At 39.8% G+C, this 22,597-nt stretch overlaps 1 protein-coding gene and 1 long non-coding RNA gene across 2 annotated transcripts in view; one reads left to right on the forward strand and one right to left on the reverse strand.

Moving 5' to 3' along the window:
* The window catches only part of LOC135314795 (uncharacterized), an 88,888-nt gene that overhangs the window by 5,491 nt on the left and 60,800 nt on the right, over window positions 1-22,597 (reverse strand). The gene's annotated exons all lie outside the window — the stretch shown is intronic.
* On the forward strand, window positions 6,817-10,784 carry RRAD (RRAD, Ras related glycolysis inhibitor and calcium channel regulator). Its single transcript, XM_064459578.1, has 4 exons — window positions 6,817-7,343; window positions 7,496-7,569; window positions 8,187-8,391; window positions 9,901-10,784. The coding sequence occupies exons 1-4, from the start codon at window positions 6,989-6,991 to the stop codon at window positions 10,176-10,178; spliced, it is 912 nt and encodes a 303-aa protein (XP_064315648.1). The 5' UTR covers window positions 6,817-6,988; the 3' UTR covers window positions 10,179-10,784.

Here is a 22,597-nt window from a genome sequence, read left to right on the forward strand (position 1 = left end):
AAAGATAGATTAAAAAAAATCCTTGTCCCTTTTTCTTATCTAGCACACAGAAGAGGGCAGCACAGTTAAAGTTTCACTTTATATCGCCACAAACATTATAAATTGTGTTTCTGCCTTACATGGTTCCCTCAGTGATGGATCTATGCGACTCTGACTGGAAGCATGTTGGTCATTTCCTCAGAGGGCCACAGGTCTGCTCTACTTCTGGGTTTTCAGTGCAAGGAGATTTTTCCTTGTTCACCTCTCATACTCATGGAAACATCTACAACATGATGAGTTTATTCAGATTTTCAGACCCCGCATCTCCAGATCTTCTTTCCTTTGATATCTCTGTAATGTGTTGAGACATAAGTAATGCCTTCTCACTGCTGCAATCTACCAAGCTCCCGGCACCCTCACTGTAATCTCATTACAGAAAAGTTTTCCCTTACAATTACACGTTCCTTCTGCAAGTTTCTGCGCTTTTTTCTGCAGTGCTATGTGGAAGATGCCTGCTAACAGGCAACTTTTGAAGACATTGTCCTGCAGGTGTATGGAAGAAATGGACTCTGTGAGTTACCAAGGGCAGCTTTAGGCTGTTTTCTACCCAATTTCCTGCCTATTAAATCCTTAGTTCCTCAATAAAAGAGAGTTACAATAGGTCCACAAAAATATTATTCAACGCTCAGTTGACAGCGTAAATAGATGCTAGGAATTCTCAGGATTAACAAGGCAAGCAGAAAGCATCACTGTGCACTGTGGAAGTCCATGGCCACATGCAGTGTGAGTAATCTGTTTTTCTAATCCTAACTTCTAAAAAGATGTATTCTAAAAGATATGGAGAAGGACAAGTAGGGATTGTGTTTATACAAGGAGTGACTGAATACTCTAGGTTCCTCAGCTGAGAGGTAATTACTAAAGAAAGCTATAAAATCATTATCTGTATGACGAAGACATGAGGGAAATCATATTCTTTGCTTCACAACACAATAAATGGAGGTGTTGCAGGTTGTTGAAAATCTACATGGGTTAAAAAGCAATTAGAAAAATATGCAAAAAGACCACACCAAGGGCCTCTGAACAAAAGGAATACTTTTAGCCTGGTGGTTGTAGTGAGGGGGAGTTTTGTGTTTATCACGTTCTTATTGTCCATTCATCTTTAGATATCTGCTCCTGACAGCTGCCGGAAACCGGCTTAGAGTTGAGTCTGACCCAGTACCACTCCTTTAATTTGTTATTGTAAATAGATTCATTCCTCTTGCCAAGAGCTACTGCTGGTAAACAATAAATCTTCCATTTGCAATTTGCTTCCTTACCACTATGTACTTAGTAAGACAGGCAGCCATTTACTTTGCTCACTCTTTAAACCACGTGTCTGTTGCAATCTGTAAATTCAGACACCTTCTCATGGTATCAGACTTCTAGATATTTCTTATAAAGGGCTTCTGAAATCCACACTAAGGAGTATACATCCCACAGGAATTGTAACAGGATATTTAGCATTCCGCTCATGGACAGATGATGTACGTCATGCACATTGGCCATGACAGGTTTAATACTGAAAAAGAGGAATTAGGGGTGATACAAGAAAATAATTATGGAAATATCTTAGGTCATATTCTGATTTTACTCCAAAATTGAAATGCAATAGGAGCAAACAGCTGATCACATACAGTACGTGCTAATGAGTCCATTCCACAGTGACTGAGAAAACTTAAGGGGGTATCCAAACTCTGACTCTTTTAAGAGGGCATAGCATGAGAGGTTACTGTGTTGGTAAGGAGTAAATCTGAATCTAAAAAACTAAAAATCAGTGCAAATTTGAAGTTAGCCTGAGACAGAATGCTTTTCCCAAGTATATCTAACAGGATAGTTTACTAATAGCGTAGCGCACACTGTGAAAAAGAAGTGGCGGAACTGACCAAACAAAAACGAAATTAGATAGGCCACTTGTGCAACTTCTTGTTTTCAGAGCAATGATTCACCAGGTTCAGTTGGTCATGAGGTTACCTAGTAGTAGAAGTTTTGGAGCTTACTCAAAGCAGTGAAAAATTCAGAACAGCAGGAAGATGAACCACATCTCCAGTTATTCCTATCCCAAGTTATTTTTTGCATTCTTTTGCAACAGTTTCAGAAAGACAGAGGCCTTTGCTTTCTGTGACAAGCAATGGACTGGAAATCTACTTATTTTGTAATTTTCTACCTGTCTACCTGAAAAATGCAGACAGTACTACATTCTTTTGCAGTGCCTATCAATAACCATTAGAATTTCTGGTCTGGAGCTGAGAGGAAGCACAGCAGCTGTGAGATGAACCAACTTCTGATTAATTTAATAGATATAATAATGGATTTTGTTAAGTTTCTGCTTGCATTTCCCCCTTGGCACTCTATGTGAACTATGTCAATTTCTATCTACTCCAAAGCCCATATTTCTCACGTTATTGTTGCAGCCCTAATTCATGGCTACCACTACTCAATGAAAAATATTACCCGTCATTAAATGCAAGAGTAATTATGAGAAAAAGCATGGCTCCTTGGCCAAAGGGGTATGCTTCCCCCCTTGGGAATGTCCAAATGCAGGTTCAGCGTGGATGCAACGTTTATCAGGCTTTCTGACAACGGAGTTAGTGCTAAGGCTGAAAGCTCCACCATTGCTAGTTACTCATACAGTTCAAACTGTAGTCTACTTTTAAATCCCTATATATTAACAGCAAGGTAATGCTATATACCATATGCTACACATGAAAAGGTCTAACATATATTTGCCTACAACCCACAAATGGAACCAGTCAGCTCGTATCTGTTCAGCACACACTAATCTGTGATTTTAAGGGTCATGGTGAGGAAAACTCAACACCACATTTGCATGATATCCTACTTTTTGTAGGAAAAGGAAAAATGTGGTGGTTTGTTTTTTGGTTGTGGTTTTTTTTTTTTCATTTCCCTGTAGTGTTATGTCTCTTGCTTAGGTTAAGAAAACCTAAAACATTTCTTACTGCTGCCTCTGTCTCTTCTCCTACTGGCCTGAGTCTGTCAGTTCTGTAATTAAAATAATAATAAATGCTGCTATTTCTTTTTTAGTCCAGCTATTTGAGAGGTAGCCAGACTCATGCTTCTGCAGGAGTAATGCTTCTTATAACTTGGCAAGAACAGACCTTTGTGGATATTCCTGCAGTTTGTATAGAAATAACTTCACCCACATAATGGCTGACTAATTAGACTTGAGGCACTGCAGATGAGTTGAAAAGTAAGGACAGGAGAAACCCACGACTTCCAGCATAGAGCCACGCTGAGAACAGTACTTTCTCCCAAACCTCACTGCTGCTAATCCAGTCTTTGGGCTGTTCAAAATATTTCTATTATTCATAATCAAATGTGAAGCAATTCCAATGTAAGACAGCGGCAAAAGCAAAAATTGGAACTTAGTGATAATATGAATTTGATGTAAAAATTATAAATGCTATTTATAATGTGGCACTTGACCTTGAACAAATACCGATGAGGTAGAATCACATATAGTTAATTCAAACCCCAAAATTCTGCTTTTTTATCTGGAAATTCTAAGAGGAGGAGATTAGGTGTTAGGTTATTCTGGCCTCAGCAGAATTTGCTTGTTACTTTCGTAAAGCCGTATGTCCTCATGCAGCGATGATCTGGGTTAGACAGCAGTCCCTGGGCTGCAGCTCTGCTGCTGGTTATATGGCACAGCCTTTGCAGGGGACAGGCACTGAATTGCTCAGGAGTCACCCATGACTCAAGAACCGCAGATGGTACCACTGCTACCGTGATAACCCTGATTCAGTGCACTTACAATCTACCGTGAGGCTGGAGTGGACTTTTACCTTCAACATTGATAGACTCCAGGCCTGGCTCTGTGTAAAAATCCAACAAAATTTTGACATTTCCTTTTCAATATGAAAGGAACGGTATATTAGGCTAACTAAAAATATCAAGTCTACAGTATGTGTCTGAAGCACTCATTTAATTAAAACCAATCCTAGACCAGCAGAAGCTAGAACAATAGAAAATAAAAGTAGAAAAGCAAGACATGAAACTCTCTTTTAAACAGAAATAAATTACAGTTAATATATCTGCTAGAAGCACTGCCACACTGAATTGGAAATGGAGGGCAGGCAAGAATGGAGGCAGCCTGAAAATCCTTCAAAGAAACTAGAGAAAATCAGCATTTCAAGCCTGTGGTCTCATATGCACCCCACTGAAATCAGCAGGTGCCATGGTAATGTATACATGAATATATAGCAATAATTAACGGCAAATAGAATTACATGCTAAGTGAAGAAGCATGTTACATGTCTCAAGTAATTAACCTGAATTATCTGTTAATTCCTTCCAACTTCACAAAACAGCTGGACCTATTAAGATCAAAGGAGATAAAACCGGCTACATGACCCCTGTGACACCCCACCCCCACCCAGTTCCAGGCACAAATCCTGCGGCAGATGGACCTAACTGCCTTGGCACAGCCCTCCTCTGTGCAACTTGTACTCATCCCTCTAGGAACAAGCGAAGCCCCAGGGACCTAATCCAAGGCCATCTCCCTTTCCATTAAAGGACACCTCACAGAACCCAGTGCCAGATCCCAAGTAGTATCCTGTGACTGTGGTGGTATTCTATAACCATTAATTCATTAGTTGTACCTGGATGCTGGCACAAAACAAGTATTTGCCACAGAGTCCTGAATTTTTTGTATGATTGCTATTAGGTATTATTTTATTCTCTGTCACTTTTGCTGCTGAAACACTGTTCTCTCAAGGTTTATATTAAGCACTTTTGCATATGCCTTTCCTTTTATTTTTTTGGCTATCAAGGGGTCTGTCTTGCATTTATAGCATTAAAATATTCATAATTGTCATCAGCAAAAGGCCTGGAATAAAATACAGCTTCTTTAAGTCCCGTCAGTGAAACTCCCATTTTTAGTTTGGTTCCAGTCAGTAGTGCTATATGTGGCACAAAAGTGGCACTGTATCTTTGATTCTGATGCTTCTCAGATTTCTCTTCTTTCACACAGAAAAGAATTAAAAATACCCCCATTTTATATGTCAACTTCTAAAGTTTGACCCTGACACACAGTAAAGGCATGCAAGAAAGACTGGTCCAGAGACTTATAAACCCATTCAGAATATTTTCAGGTGAGAATTTTAAGGAGGAACATTCAAATTTTTAAAAAGTTAACTGGAAATGTATTTGAATAATTAACTGTATATAAATACAGATTAATCAAGATGGTTTGGCAGAATCCAGTTTATCCAAGTTAAGTAATCACAGCATACTTCAAATGCTAACCATAATTTATTTAAGTATGATTTAAAATGCAAACCAGAGGTTTATAATTCAGTTCAGTTAACTGAAGCACTCACTTCATTTCACCACCAGACTGACTATTTAAACTGACAAGGCTATTTCGGTTGCTATTTTGTGAGATAGGCAGAGAGAACTTGCTGCAAGCACTTGGTGATCTTTAACTGCCACATTAACACTCCAAACTGCAGTTATCAGGGTGAAGGGGCTAAAACCACCCCAAAAGCATGCACTGGAGAATTATAATTAGCTCCTAAAAATAACAGACTATTAACTCAATTTCATAGGAAAAAATATCCCTTCCCCGTGGCCAGCCCCTTTGAAGTATATTTCATGTTTATCTTTGTTGAAGTTAAGTAGCCTGAAAAGTTTAATGTGTTATATATAAAAAAAGAGATGCTCCTGAGCTGGTATTTTACGTATTTTATTGGCTAGGCAATCCCATAGCCCAATCCCACAGACGCTTTTCCTTCCCTTTATACATCTCTAACTTCATTTCCATCACCTCCCTACCTTTTGCATTCTTCAGCCTTGTTTCTGCAGCTGATTTGTAAACCCTTAAACTTTCACGAATTTGATGGCAACTATCCCTTTACAGAGTAGCAGGGATTTTCCCGTACTGATCAGGCTGTAATCTTATGGGAGCAGGAGCCAGAGTTATTTTGGCTGTAAAATGTCTGACACGTTTCGGTTGCTAGGTAAACAATAAACTGTATACGCGATGCTTGGGTGAGCCATTCGGAATACAAGTATAGTTATCTGGTTAGTCGTTTCTTCACCCGATCACACGGTAATGACTGTGCCACTTAGGAGATAAGACTTTCACTGTCTCACTTTGCTGCTCAGGTGAAATCAGGAGAAGAATTTGACCTTTATGTTTCATATTGGCCTCTGAAGCCGTTAACACTGCCTGCGGCCACATTAGCAAGCTCACTACCTGCGTGCAACACCTAGCACAGGCGCTTTTCTCATAACCCGCTCCTCAACATTAAGTAAAGCGAGCACGCAGTAACGCAAATGTTGCAAATATTTTTCCTAACGCTGCTGTAGGCACCAGGACTGGACCCAGGCTCCTGGGCCGTGGCACAGAGCCCAGCGAGCCGAGGGAACCGAGCGCACACCACGCGCTCCCTCACGCCCGGCGGGAGCGGGAACGGGCGGCGCAGGCAGCCAGCGCCGTCTTCGTCCCACCCGGGCGAGCGTCAGGAAAAGAAAAGCGTCCCGGGCCGGGCAGGACCCGCCAGCCGGCCCGCGCGGCCTTCCACTCGCCACGCGTGACGGTGTTTCCCACTGAAACGCTCCGCGTCCACCCCTCGCCTCCCCGCGTCGCCCGCCCTGCCCAGCCGTGCCGCGGGAGGGGAGCCCCGCCGCCAGCACACGGGGCCGTGTGGGTGTCCCCCGCCCCGCGCGGGGCTCCCCGAGCCGAGCCGAGCCGCCGCGGGCTGGCGGAGCGGTGCCGCCGTGGGCGGAGGGCGGCGCCCGGCGCGCGTCACGGCGGGGAGGGCCGGGCTGGCGGAGCCATAAATAGGGGCGCGGAGCGGGGTGGCGGCAGCGCTGGCTGGGGGAGCTCCCGCGGCGCCTCACGGCGGGGGACCTTTCGCCCACTCCTTCCCTCCCTCCGTGCGCGGAGCGCCCCGAGGTAAGCTCCGCTCCGCTCCGCTCTCCCCTCCGGCCGCAGCCCGGCACCGCCATGACTCTGAACCGCGGCGACAAGCTGCGCTACCTGGACAAGCGGCGCGGCAGCATGCCCTTCTCCGCGCACCAGCACCTGCACCGGCGCAGCATGCCGGTGGACGAGCGGGACCTGCGGGCCGCCCTGCCGCAGGGCGAGCTCTCCGGCCTGGTGCGCTGCACCTCGTACAGCCCCGGCGAGGCGCACCGGGAGAGCTGGGCCTCCGACTCCTCCGACTCCGTCATCTCCTCGGGCAGCGACTCCGACAGCAGCCTCTACAAAGTGATCCTGCTGGGCGAGCACGGCGTCGGCAAGACCAGCCTGGCCCGTATCTTCGGCGGCGTGGAGGATTGCGCGGAGGCGGAGGAGGCCGGTGAGGACGCGGGCGCGGTGCGGGACACCCGGCGGAGCGGGGCGGGCTCCCGGTCCCCGCCGCTCCCGGGCAGCCCCCCAGGCGGCCGGCAGGGGTGGAGAAGAATAACTTCGTTTCTCTGAACTCTTTTTTTCTTGTTCTTTTCCCCGTAGGAAATACATACGACAGATCAATTATAGTTGATGGAGAAGAAGCATCTCTCGTGGTGTTTGACATATGGGAGCAGGTACTTATGGGTTTAAGATATTTTCTTCTTTATGGCTTGGTCAGTGGTTCACTCTTTAAAAAAAAAACCAAAACGAAACAGTAGAAACGGAACAACTATGCCTGCCTATTTCTTTGATCAGATCAGTAGCATTAAAAAAAGTGACATTAAAAAATTAGTATTTGTGCTGCCAGTGTTCTCTCCTGCAATTAATTTCTTGTAGCTAGGCAGGCAATTAAAAAAAACCTCAGTAAGGCTGGAGTGTGAGTCCCTTAATGCTTTGAATAAGCAGCAGCTTACATGAGCAGCCCAGGGTATTACTTGTAAAATTAGAGATAACAATCTGATCAGTGCAGACCTGATATTATTTCTGGAAACAAGAGAATTTTGGTTATTTAAAATGTATTACAAAACAAATCTTTTAAAAAATTGGGAGGTTGGCTTACTTTTACTGACTTTAATAAAGCTAAGAAAAATATCTTTAAGGTGCTTACAATAATTAAATCATTAATCAGTGTTAGATAATGTTGTGGTTTAGCCTCAGTTAGCAGCCAAGCACCACACAGCTGCTTGCTTAGTGCCAAAACCAAGACAGATTTTTTCGGTGCAATAAATCTATTTCTTGCCTTTTGTTTTAGGATGACAGCCAATGGCTTCAGAACCACTGTATGAAAATGGGAGACGCCTATATTATTGTATATTCAGTGACAGACAAAGTTAGTTTTGAAAAGGCTTCTGAGCTCAGAATCCAGCTAAGAAGAGCAAGGCAAACAGAAGATATTCCTATTATCCTTGTGGGCAATAAAAGTGATCTGGTCAGGTCCCGGGAAGTCTCAGTGGATGGTAAGAGACACTATTCACTTATACAGTAGTGTCTAAATTAGTAGCAAAGGCTATGGAGGATCATGGCTGATAAATGGTCTGGTTTTGATTTAGAAAAATAGATTATTCTAGGCATACTGAAGAAATCAAGCCAGCTGGCTTGTGCTGAGGGACTTGGTATCACAGAAAACCGTGGAGATGGTGGTGGGTGAAGCTTTGGGACTGTACAGGACAATGCTCTGAACAGCAGTACAAGAGGAAAAAAAGCATTAGAGCTGCAGCTTTAGCGTATTGTTTTGTGGAGGATTCATTCTTGGTCAGTGTTAACTGAAAGGGTTTAATAGTATATTGTAAGTGCAGTAGCACTTGCTAGTCTCAAGATTTGATAGCTCAAGCTATGCTTTTCAAGGAACATGAGTGCCACGTAATAGTACCCAGGCAGCCTTTGAAAAGGGTGATCCCATACTGCCTGTACAACCCTCTTTCTTCTGGAAGTGATTTCATCACATTTGAGTTGAGCTGGTGGGACCCGGCTCACACAGCTTAAAGGCTTTTTGTATATGGTCTCATGTTGTGGTCAGTGAGAACTTCCTCAGCTAGTTCCAGCTAGTGTTTCAGAGCACAATAACTACTGCCAACACCACAATATTAATTTCACATATTTAAACATGTGGTGGTTTTGGTTTGTTTTGTTTCACTGGGAAAAATACTCTGAAATATCAGTGCCTTGATGATGATGAATCATCTCTTGCTTTCTGGTTATGCCATGTTCCCTGTGTTAAATGCCTGCACAGGGAATTGGCTGGAGTTCATCAGGAAACTCACTTTTTACAGGCTAGTGGCAGTGCGTGGTTGACCTGTCCTAGTCACAGCATCAGTACTTTAGTCAGGTTTATAACCTTGCTGTTATTTACCACAAGTTGAATATGGAAATTTGCACTGCAGCAGTGTTCCAGAGTTGAATGCTTACATCTGGAACATTGAGCATCTTGCATTTGAATGCAGTCCTAGCCAAATACAATGGTGTACAACTTCATGACCTCTAGTGATCTGTTCAGTGTCTCTACCTTGTGGACTCTATCAGATCCCTTTGTAGCTAGTGTGGAAAACTCACTTGTTACAGCAAGACAGAGGTGCATAATTGCTCAACAACTTCCAGAAGAAACAATCGTTTCTTTCTGTACCTCACGCTGTTTCCTATCAAACAGCAAGCATGCATCCAAGTGCCTGTCCTACACCAGCTTTAGCTCTTAAAATATAGGGGTGGTCTGCCTAGAGGACTATGGCTGCCTTGCATTCAATACCACCAGGCAAATGAGATTTCTGACTATACCACAGCAAACCCAAGAAGAGTAAGAGGGCAAAACCGTGCATGCAGATTTGGACTCTCCTGCCATGTAGTAAAGCTCTTTCGTGGCATTGAAGGCACTTTCCTTACTTAAAGTAAATTTTTGTTTTGTTTTTCTGCAAGTATATATGTAGAGAAAAATGTCTGTCTCCAGTCATCTCCCTTTTCCTCTTTCCATCCAGAGGGACGGGCCTGTGCTGTTGTGTTTGACTGCAAATTCATCGAGACCTCAGCTGCTCTTCATCATAATGTCAAGGACCTGTTCGAAGGTATTGTTCGGCAAATTAGACTTCGCAAAGACAGTAAAGAAGACAATGCTAGGAGAATGGCTAACACAAAAAGAAGAGAAAGCATAGGCAAAAAGGCAAAGCGATTCCTTGGGAGAATTGTGGCAAAGAACAACAAGAAGATGGCTTTCAAAGCAAAATCAAAGTCTTGCCATGACTTATCTGTGCTTTAGAAGCTTTCAGCAAGGCCAGATGTTGCACATGGGTGATGAACAAACATTTGACTGTTACAAGAAGCGTACAGATGATCTTCATGGTGATAACAAGAATGACTTATCAATTGAGACTCTCATTAATGCCTTAAGATGCGCAAGCAAGCCTGGAAGTTACGCTACAATGTCCGCTTCATTGATAAATGGTTCAAGTTTCAATGCGTGCAAGTAAATGAACTGACTTTAAATAAGTGGCTTGACATGCCCACATTTTCACTGTGTACATATGTTATATATCCTCTTGTCCTGTGGATGCCAGAGATACAAAGATAAAGAATGATAAGTATCACCATAGACTTGTCTTGTTTGCAGAGCAAAACCTAAACTTGTACGCAGGCTCGTACACTTTTTAGTATAAAGCAAGCAATGATAAATATTTTTAAACTTAAATGTGGGGAGGGGGGAGTAGAACCACATTAGAATGGGAGAAAACAAATTATATATATTATATATATAGAACAGATATCATTTTATGAAGTTAATTTGCACTTCCATTAACTGTTATTCAATTAATTTGTTACTTGTTTACATGCAGATTTTATAATAAAGTATTATTTCCTGTTATAATGAACTGTGCTTTTCTCATAGTATGGATAAAGAATGAGAGCTGTATTTTTGTACTGACCTTTTTTCAATGTACAGAATGTTATATACAGACTATGCAGATTGACATGTGATAAAGTTCTGGAACAAGATGAATCCAGAATATCCTGAGTCCTTTTCCTTAACAGACAGTTTCTTTAAGAAGTAAACCCTGCTTTTATGAACATTCTACTTTGAGAGCTCATGGGGAAGGGATGCCTTGACCCTTCATATTATTGTTTGTCTTCAACCTGGTTCTTGTCAGCTCTGATGGGAATACCTTTAGTTAGATGTTTTGCATCTATACTGATAATTTGAAGCCTGAACTGTCCTACTTTAAGTCCTCTCCTGGCTTGAAGGTCTTGTGTTACAGCCAATAAGCAAATGCAGGGGGTTGGGTTTTATTTTGTTTTGGGTTTTTATATATTTTTTTTTTCTGGGAGCACTGTAATTTTCCAGTATATCTACAAGCCTGTAGATGCCTTCCAGTGGTTTCAAGAAGTTGAAAGGCTTCAGCTGTAGTGTATGGTAGGCTTGAGTGCTGTTAGAGTTTTCGTGATCATTTTACTGTGTTATAATTAATGTGTTGCCATGGTTTTTCCCTATTTGCTCTTCATGAAGTTAAAAAGCAATCATGTCTCAGTGAAAAACTTGGACTTACTGTATTTGCTTTATAAATTCCTTTTCATAGGATATATTCTCTTTAAATTCATCCATAAACTCACTTTTCAAAACCAGTAAAACATATGCTCTTCCATCTCTTTCTACTTGTCCCTGCCTGAGCCCAGTTCATACTGAGTGTGTTCCAGCTGCCTGGGAGCTTTGTCTGCTTTATGGGGGCTGACCTTTCCCATACAGCAGGCACATCACATCAGCTGTTACACCTTAAGTTGAGCTTCCCCAAGCTTGAACAAACAATTCTCCACAGGGTTAGCCCAGTGCTTGGACACTCATCAGGGAACAGTTAGTACTGGGGGAAATTGCATCTGTTTTGTATAGGTAATGTTCTGTGGAATTAGTGTCTCCTGATGTGCTGCTGGTGGACCTAACTGGTTAGATGCACAGTTTAGCATACATTGCTGGTAGCAGGTCACATTTCCTATGAGGAAGGGTGTTTACTTTACATCCTGAGTGAAGTCTAAAGTGAATAGTTCTGTTCCGCTGCCAAAACTCACATTTGCCTGATGATACATTTTAATTGGATTTGGCTTTTTTTTCCACTAGCCTTGCTTCCTGGCAAACTATTGCCACTGGAATGTCTAACCACTCAGAGTATGGCACCAGGTGTCTATTTACATGGGAGCTTTTAACTGTCAACACCAAAGCAGTTGCTCTAGCCCTGAAAACTCTACAGCAAGAGCGTCCAAATTCATGTGCATAAATTTGGCGTGTACCTATTCATGTACATGCTAAAGTTACTGACAAAACTATGTGGTGTTCCCTGTATGCTTGCAAACCTTCTGTCTTTTGGCTGCCCTGTGCTTTCAGAATGACCAGGAGAGGACTGACATGTCTGGCTTGTGAGATTTAATTCTTTCCATAATAAATACAAGGAAGGGGATGCAAACCCCAAGTTTAAGATACAGCATTTGTGTGCAAAGTGTTACAAAGGTGCATCTCTCTTAATGCTGCAACATAACTGCAACTGCAAAGCCTCTTCAAGGTCATGGTTAACAGCTGTGCTTTTGCATGCTCGGACCTACAAATGAGATGTTTTACTGTGTTTATGCATTCAAAGATTAGGTTTGGACAACTCTTAGGCCTAAAATAGTTCTGAGGTGCTCTAGCACATTGCTAGAGGTTCATTTAAACTGTGGAAAAGAATTTGTATTTTGAAAGTATGTTGTATAGGACACAGACAATAAACTGTGAATCACTCTAAAGAAACTTGGGCTAATCTATAATGGATTCTATCAGTTAATATTGTACAATAAAATACTTATTCAAATCCTCATTAAACTAATTTTTTCGTTCGTTTGTACAAGAATTAGCATAATTCAGCTGTGGTTCATGAAAAGGGGGCAGGCTTGTAGCTGTTGCAGCTCTAACAATAATCTGCTCTAGACCAAGATCATATTCTATGCTATAGAAGTATTACCATGAATACTATTTTGTATAGATTTTGTAGCTCTTGGAAGATTTTTTTACCCAGGAAAATAATTTATTTCTTGGACATCATTTAATGGAATTTCCAAACAGACTTTTTGGAAGTACATGCGCAAGACCAGTTAGAAGAAAGTAACAGGCACCTAACCGACAAATGCCTCTGAAAATTGACTTTCTTCAAAAGGTTATTTGTATCCTCAAGCATTTGAAAGTAATCTATAGGTTTTTGTAATGTGAGGTGTTTTATTAGTATGGATACTCAGATTCTTGTCATTAATGGGGTGAATCTATGCCATACGAAAAATAGTGAGTCCCAGACAGCAGTATTTTCTCTAATTATTACCAGAGTAGAACAGAGTGTAAGGGGTAACAGTGGTGTGAGTTTTCTTATTTTTTACCAGTGTACATCAGTTTTAATTTGGAGGGACAGTTCACACAGTCATTTAACCTTTATTGCCTTCACTGCTGCTGCCAGCTGAAGTTCCTGTTACTGCTAATTGTGGCAGTGGATTTTGTGTTGGCACAAATCCCTTTGGAACAGTTAGTTATTAGCAACTACAGTGGAAGGACATTGCCTTTTATATGTGACACATATGCTAGGTAAACAAATCAAAGCCTCCTCTGCTTGCTATTGCTAAACTAGCTCCTTGTAAATTCTTCACCATATGAAAATTGTGAGGAAAATCATTCCTCCATCTGCCAAAACCACCAAGTGTAAATTCATGTCACATAAATATAGACAAAATGTTAACTGCTGGGGGAAGACTTAGCATCACCAAAAATGTGATTTTACCCAGATATATTTTCCCAAAATAGGACTAGAAAAAACAGAGCATGATCTACATAGTAACATTGCATAACATCACTGCTCATTACAGTGAAAAGGAAAGTATAGTGAATTGACAGTGATTAAGAATCCAGTTTATGATAAAAGATTGCTAAGACATAGTCTAAAAAAAGTGGGGTAATATTTACTTATATTATGCTGAAATTTGCTTTAGTACTCTTAATTTTATTCAGAGAAAATGTACACGTTTAACTGCTTGTACATCAAAGAGACCTCACTGAATCTGCAGTCACAGTCAAAGGTGATGTTCGTGCATTCCAGGACCACAATTTATTTTATCATTCACCACATGATCTCTAACATTACAATGGACAATTTGACTCCCTCTGTATAAAGGAACATCTGAACTCCAATAGTACTGAAGTTATTAATTTCTAAAAATGGAAATAGCAAATTATGTTAACTGTCCTTGTGCTTTATGACATGGGTGTTGAACAGAGAAGTAAAAGATAAAAAGAGTGAACAAATGCCCATTGCTTAGCTGCAAATAAGATTTCTCTAACCCACTGTTCAGAATCCAAGGAGGAACAACATTGTTTGACTTAAAAATGTACTAAGGATTCTAGCACTATAAGGTAGGAGGCAGGCTAAGAAATTTACTTCAACACCAGGTTCTTCAGCAACAAAATAGTCTTAATTATGTACCACAAAAATGTTCTGGCCACTGGGTAAAATGGGCTGTGTACATTTTAAAGGCTGTCCTCTCCTCTTTTTTTTTTTATCTATTTATAAATGTGCTATCTGAATGAATCATTGGAAACCAATTAGGAGCCTACAGATTTTTTTTTTCCTAATACTTCCCATATTATCACAGGAGCTGAAGAAGATCTTAATCTAAACTAAAATTTATCAGATTCAGAGACTGAGATAAATAGAATACATTTGAAGATATTAATTTCTCACTCTCCTTTAAAAACTTCTCTAAGGTCCAAACAGAAGCTAGAGAAAGGACAGCATTTGGAGAGCAAGTGCTTCTGCTCAGAATAGTCTAGTCAGACCCATAAAAATCTCCTCAGCTTGTTTCTGGCAGTAAGCCCCACTTTCATCAACCCCATTACGCTAGCGTATACTATTGTTAGGCTTCCAGTCCTGCTGAAGGTTGTGACCCTTACTTTGGGAATGACAGTTTTCAGTTCAGCAGATGCCTTGGCAGAAGAACAGTAATTTTTGTCACGTCTAAATTGGGTTATTGTAACGCATTATGCTTAATAAAGAGCTTTCAGGAGATCCAGGTAGTAGGAAATACAGCCACATTAATTAAAGTGGCTAGGTCAAAATGAACACATAACTTCTGTGCTCAGGCCTGGGTTCCCATACATTTTTCGGTGAAGTGATGATCTAGAAAAGCTGTAAATAGGGTTGGACGTGACTAATGCTGAAAATCCTTTACTTTGTTGCATGCTTCTTGGCTAGCTACAAAGCTTGTTGAACTCACTCTAAAGTCAGCAGCATTGCTTGATTTTGGGCTGCTCTACAAGAATAATCTTTAAATTTGTAATTGCAGGTATTCAGGTATCTTATTACAAGTATTCAGGCCACAACAGTTTAGTGCATTTGACACTGCAATCGTAACTGCAAGAGATCATGCCCGATTTATTACTCTTGCAGATCAAGGATGCAAAAAGCATAAAGCAACAGAAATATATCTTAACTGAACTAGAACATACGGTGAATTTAAAATGGTGCCAACTTGCATCAGCTCCACTTCATTACAGGCCTGCCATTGGAATTTATTGAGAAACCTCCTTCAATTAAAAGAATAATGTAACTCTCTTTGGGTATCAGCCAGGTGCTGAACAACTTTCTCACAGATTTTTCAGCTATATCTCAGTTGTAGGGTTTCTTTGTCACACACTTTTCATATCAACTTCAATTTTATTTTTCCAACCTCCATTATTACGCATTGTCACCCTTGCAGCACTGGCTCAGCAGTACGGTGGGAACGGGAAAGTGGCACTCCTCTGCTGCTGCACGACTTACTGAAAAACATTAGCTGTCAACAGCTGTGACATGAACCTGGTCCCCCAGCTCATTGTTTTACATAATATAGTTGAGATAAAAATGTCAGATTTTGCTGCACATAAGTCCCTGATTAAGACAGCATAGCAAATTAAATTACTCTCTCCTTGAATGTCAGGGGTACTGTTGCATTTGCAAGTCAAAAGGGAATGGAAGATTTTTAGCTAATCTGCACATGGAGAAAAAAGAAAAAACTTATGCAGTCTGACAGCCACCTCTCATTTTTACCCTATAGTCATTTTTTTCAATGGAAATCTTTTCAGCTATGGAGTATTGTTGTGTATGCTCTTCTGCCCTTTGACTATTCATAGAGTTCTTGGATCTCTATCCTTCCTACCCAGTCCCATATGGAAAATCTTAGAAGTCTGATGCATGAGATCTCAAGGAAAAGAAGTTAGGTGAAGATATGAGCAATGGAAGTTTCCATGATTTTAAAAACACTAATGAAAATATTTTATTTACTAAATTAACATTTCTATGCAGTGTTTACAACTCTCAGTCCACAGTACTGTGGCAGTCCATTAAATTCAAAAAGGAAAAACTGGTTAGAGAAACAAACAAAACACAAAACTCAGAGTTTATCAATAATAAGTATTTTCTGTCTTTTTCTCGATACTCTGCAGCAGATCTAAAGCAACTGTCTGTAATAAAGTGCAAAGCAGACAAAACAGAAACTACAACACTAGGCTGTTTTCACTCTACTTTTTTGTCATAGCCAAAAATAAGCTTTCACTTGTGCAAGTAAAGACACTCAATTCATATTTATGACAAATACACAACAAATGCTTCTATATGCAGCCATTACCTGCAGGACTGGTTTTCTTTCTTTTTTCTCTTATATAGTAATTCAAAAGATAATATTAAAAATCTAAGTTATAGCATAGAAGTGAAATAAACACAAAAAATAAAGCGATAGACAGTGCTGAGTAAGCAAATAATGCCTCCAGGAGATCTCTTATTCACTGTTTATTTTTTCAAGATACTGTAGACCTAAAGCATCCATGCATGTTTGCACAACATTTATTCAAAAGCTGAGCTCATCAAGTATCAGAGCAAAACTCTAAATGGCCAAGTCCTCAAGAGCAAAGATTTAGGATGCAAACATGCACCAGCATACCTTCTACCTTCCCAGAGGTTTCATTAGCAGAATTTCCAACTGTTTTTAGATCCATTTAAAGGGTTCTAGAAAACAGCATGCTATATCCTGAAACATATTCTAAGACAAAAAAGTGTTAAGAGCTTTTTAATGAACAATTTTGTACTCAGCCTTCAGAAAATGAGCTGTAAATTAAATTCTTAGTTAAATTCTACAGATCCTGACTTGGTTAGTAATTAGTTCATTTTTAATTACAAGGTAAATAATTAACTAATGTGTCTTTATTATTTCACTCCCAAAGTAACGTTCTGCCCTTCAAAAGTAAGATGGGTTAAGGAGTGTTTTCATTTTAATCAGAGAAGTTGGGAGGTTGTTGATTTTCTCTCTCTTTTCTGCTGGCTTGGACTGTGACCCCTTTAAACTTGCACTGCTCTCACCTGTCCCTCCTACCAACGTGAAGAAAGAGGTCTCTGGCCTTTGAAGTGAGCCCTGCAGTCATGAATGTTTTGCCTGCTTTTCTGCTTATACATTTCTTTTTGAATGACTATGCTTAAATATCTGCTAATACGGTATTCATTTGGGGAGTATGATATAGAGCAGATGTCAGGCCCCAAAGAACAAACCACAGACAAGTTTTGACAGAAGTTTGGATGTTGTAAATATTGTAAAGGCAATTAGTATTCTGGGTGGTAACTTCAGGTCTTTCTTGGCCAAACAAAGATTTTTAATATTATTCTCATTAATAAATGTCACTATTTTGTAGACTTGTTTTTAAGAGCTTTTGAAGCATTCAGGCACTCTAAAGTTTCAGTTTTATGCTAGATGGGGCATGTTTGGTGGCAAGTATCGAAGGTAAAATTATGTCTATAAAATCTCATTTGTTTTACATTGAGTTTTCTAGAATTTTGACTTCAGGTATCGTAGGAAGACTGACTCTATGTTGGCGCCCATAGAAGTCATATAAAAAGACTGAGCAAAAAGGAAAGCATTGAAATGAAAGCTATATGTAACCTGGTATTTCCATTCAAGGGCAGAGCTGGAGTGTTTATGAAGCAAACCTCCTCTGACTTCACAGCTGAAATTGTAGGTAGGGGATGGAGTGAATAAACAGGCCAGAGAAAACCTGTGGTGTGCACTGGTAGCTGTAAATGCACCTGTAGCTGCAGTGTGCACGTTTTGATCACATCCTGCTGCCAACGGTTCCCTTCCCAAACTCTGCAGCCAAATGCAGGAGTTCTTGGGTTGAAGCAGAGAAAGGGAGGGCAATCAGAGGAGGACTAAAAACATGACTTGTACTAACTTCTTGTCTCTGAGCTGCTTCAAGAAGAAACTGCAGTATGGGGCTTGCTGGCTTTGGTGAGGAGCTGTGCCTGAGGAAGACTGAGTGAAAAGTCTCTAAGCTGCTCAAGCAGGAGTTTGTTCTTCCATGCCATGCTTGGTGGGAAACTTCCTGCATCTCAAAGCACCACCTTCACCCTTCCTCCTCTCCCCCCACCAAAGCAAGGGCTATTTTTAATTCACTGATTGTAAAGCTTTCTTTCCCAACAGCAGGATAGAGGTTTAATTAAAACTCAACCTGGTACTAGCATAATCCAGCAAAATCCAATCTATTTCAGGGAATCAATCCTCGCTGAGATTGGTTAACCAAAGCAATACAGTTTAGGCAGTTTTCTGTACTCTTCCTTGAATTTAACTGTATTTCTGTGAGAAAAGCTGCCAAAACCATTAAAATCTCTAAAATATTTTACATGACATTGAAAATGGCTTGTTAAGGTCACTTGGTGAATAATGGATGAAGAACACTAACTGCATTTTAATATCTGTGTTTCACTTATCCTTTGTAATTTCCACAAGGATGAACAGAAAAAAAACCCCAGCTGAAATTCCTAATACTCCTTACATCCATCCTTATCTGTATGGCAGAGGAGGCACAGAACCACCATTGCTAAATGTACACCTAGCTTTATAATTCCTTATTCAACTGAGTACTGTTTATGTAAATAATATTATTAAGATCACAGAACAATTCCTGCTCTTTTCTGGAGAGTCAGCAGATTTAGTCCCTGTTTTTGGTAACACTAACACACGCTTCATGTCAGCAGGGTACACTGAACATGTGAAACTGATCGAATATTTAAAAGGCTGTTGGTTTGCAATTATGTTCTTGCTATAGTACAGGGAAAACAAAAATAGAATTTGGCATTGTGGGAGCGTCTATGTCATCTCATGAAAACGCGTGGTATGTTTGCAGGATCAGGACTACATTTTGAAAACAAAATAATTGCAGGGCAATTTCTGTGAGACATAAATACACTGTGGCAAAGACATGAACAAGCACAGGATAGTTCTCTAAACTAATCAAAACCAAAGCCAAATAATTCGTCCACTGATGATCCCTTTTCCTTAATTTCAGGAATCATAAAAATAAGACATATCAGGTATCCGCTACTGGAACAAGAAAGAGGAATTACATTAATAGCTAATAAATTCAACCCTGTTTTGGAATATTCCCAGCACTTACAGTTAATCAGTTAAGAAATCATTAAAATCATAAACTTAATGTCACACAGACATACGACTTTCAACACAGCAGAATAGAGCTAAGAGTTAGTTTTCCAAAGAGAGGTATAGAGTTCTAACACATAATTCTAAGTCTAAATTCTGCAAATTCATCAAAGGGATAGCTGAAATTTTGCATAACATTCTACCCATTCTACCTTTTGGAGAGGAATGATTATGTTGGAATCTCACTTCTATTAGAAATTAAAGACTGGCAGTATCGTGGATCTCTGTCATCTGTGGAAAGCATCCATTTGCAAGCTAAAGAACCAGAATGAACTTGCTTCTGAGTCTTATCTTCTGAGTTACAACAGAATAAATAAAAAAAATAATTGCACTGATTTTGGAAGAGAACTGGATACAGGTTGTGGGGTTTGGTTTGGTTTTTTGTTTGTTTGGTTGGTTTTTTTTTCTTTTTAAGGAATTATCTCTTTATTTCCTCTTCACTAAGAATACTTTATGAAATGAACCATTAAATTCATATCCATCTACTGGCTCTTATCCAGAGAAACAACAATTTGTTTAATTGTCTAAACAATTTGTTTAGACAGTTAATAAGTTTAACTGTGTGACATTTTTTGTATTCTCATTAGTAGCATGATTATTTTAAAAAAGAAGACATTCTATAACTTTGCAGCACAGGACACTCTTGCCCTCTGTCAAGCTTTGCCTAGAGTAATTAGCTTGCTTTACTTTTTTGCCTTTTTTTTTTTTTTCCAAATTTGTTTGCCATTTTAGCTGTTGAATTCTTAAAAAGCTGGATAGGCTTATGGTATAATGTAATCCCATCTTATCTGGAGCTTCTTTGTCTTTTCTGTATCCACATATGATTTCTTTTTGTACTGAAACATAAGGTACCATCCTATACCTCTGCAATACAGAAGAGACCCAATACATCTAAGGAATTTTTAAGCCCCAAAAGCAAGCCATCCTAAAATGCCTGCTACTTGGATGGTTGGAGCACTGAGATTACAGGTGAATGTTATGGTTTTTTCACTTGTCTTTCGTAATTCAGAACCATTCCAATTTAGTTTAGCAGGTGGAATATAGATGGATCTGGATCCATTTGCTCTAGCTTCCAGAATCATTGCTTGATGAGATTCCTTTTCACTCCCCCTCCACCTCCCTAATGAAAACAGAGAGTACTTTGGGGGTTTGTCCTGAGGCTGGGAATAAGAAAAAACCTGAATGCCTCCAAGAACCATGTGGTAGGAGAATGGTTTCCTGCTTAGGTCTGCTGGCAGGTACAAAGGGTTAAATGCTAACCATCATGAAGACACTAAGTTTTCCCTTAGATGTGACTGTAGCCAACAGCTGTATTTACTCTGTCATTAAAGATGTAGTAACTTGAAAAAAGCACAAAAAGGAAAATTAGTTCTATTTTTACGTGGATTTTTACCAATTAGCAAACTATGCACAGAAAGAATTCAAAACCTGTACCTCATGTTACATGTTTTGCACAAGAATGTTTTGACAGATGGATGCATTCAGACAGAGAAATTAAGAAAATGAACCCAGTAAAGGTTTCCAGATTATTTTTGTTTCCAACATCTTGAATATTTGAATGACTAAATGCAAAACTATGTTTCTATGTCTGGGAAGCAATTAACAACAACAAAACTGCGGAAAAATCTTTCATTTTATTTGATTAAAAATAGAGTGGAGGTCAGAGTCCTACAAAGGCATATGCTCCTGCCACACTGTGCTGCAGAAAAGCTTTACTGAGTTCAAAGGAATGATTTAATTTAAGAAATTAAACATATGCTGGGGGATTTGGAGGCCTGACCTTCTCCGGCCCACTCCCTACATGACCTCTTTGCCAATGAGTGCATGTCCTGCAATCCAGCCTCCTGGCTGACCTAGCTGAAACGACCAGGGAAGGTAGGGCTAAGACAGACCTGGATACTCCTCACCCAAGAGGTGCTGTCCATATTTAAGAACAACATTTTAAAGATTCAGAGCAGAATTTATCAAAGCTCTTCTATCACAGCTTTCAACGATTAGAGCCCTCCTGTACAAGCTGATGTGTATTAAAGGATGAATCAGTTAGAACTAAAGCTGATAGACTGCTTTAATAAAGGATACTTTAATATTGCTCCTTCCCTGATATACGGACATTTAGACGTGTGCTTGATGCTACTTCAATAAAGGTCAAAGTAACATGCGCATGTATATTTGCAGAGCTACTGCTCTAATGACTAACTGTGGTATCTGGACATCCACTGCAGTATTATTCTTCTTTTTGTGTGAACCAGCATTTTTTCCTCAGAATAATTTATTTAAAAGGCATCAGGATAATACTGGTAGGTTAAAATAGTGTACGATACTTACATGAAAACAGGAGAAATAAAAACCATTCATCCACTGTTGGATTTTGTTGCTTTATGTCATGGGAATGGTCAATTAAATTTAGTCAATTGTTTCAATTTAGTTTATACCAGGATGAAATTAAACCAATTTTCTGACACTGAGCCAGACAGCAGGCATAGCTGGTTTTAAAAATTATTTTTCCACATATTGTTCTTTCACCATTCGCATAACATTTCCATATGGCTTTAATAATTACCTTTATATTTTAAAAAATATTTACAATAGTTTTTCTTCTTTAATGTTCTGTTTTGATAAAACTGCCACTTCAAATTTTCTAGCATAAATGCACTTCTATTTCACCCTGAAATTGTTTTACCTTTACAGGGATATTTAGCTATCAGACATCAGTTAGCTAGTTTGTGCCTACAGAACTATCATCAGTCTAGTTTATGGCTGAAATGTTACAATGACTATTCCCTATACCACCACTGACATTAGCGAACTCATTCTCCTATTTAACAAGTATGTGTTAGCTGAGATCCCTCATAAATGTCTACCCTTTCAGATATCTCTGTTTAAGACTACTGAAGTCTTGACTGCTTTAAAACATGAATGTGGCTTTTATAGTTAAAAATTTGAGTCTTAAAATGAAACAACATTTTATTTGAAACCACAAATAAAAAAAAATAACCAGAAACCATGGTAGGTTAGAGTTAGGCCTTTCATAAGTCAGGGTTTTTTTTCTTTACTCTTTCTTTTAACTTAAGGGTCCAAGAGTAAAATTATGTGACTATACTTACCACTTGAGATGCGTCAAGCTTGTACAAGGCAATATTTTCCTGAATTAAATTAGCCTAGCAT

Source organism: Phalacrocorax carbo, chromosome 8 (assembly GCF_963921805.1).
Source record: "Phalacrocorax carbo chromosome 8, bPhaCar2.1, whole genome shotgun sequence".
Taxonomy (NCBI): domain Eukaryota; kingdom Metazoa; phylum Chordata; class Aves; order Suliformes; family Phalacrocoracidae; genus Phalacrocorax; species Phalacrocorax carbo.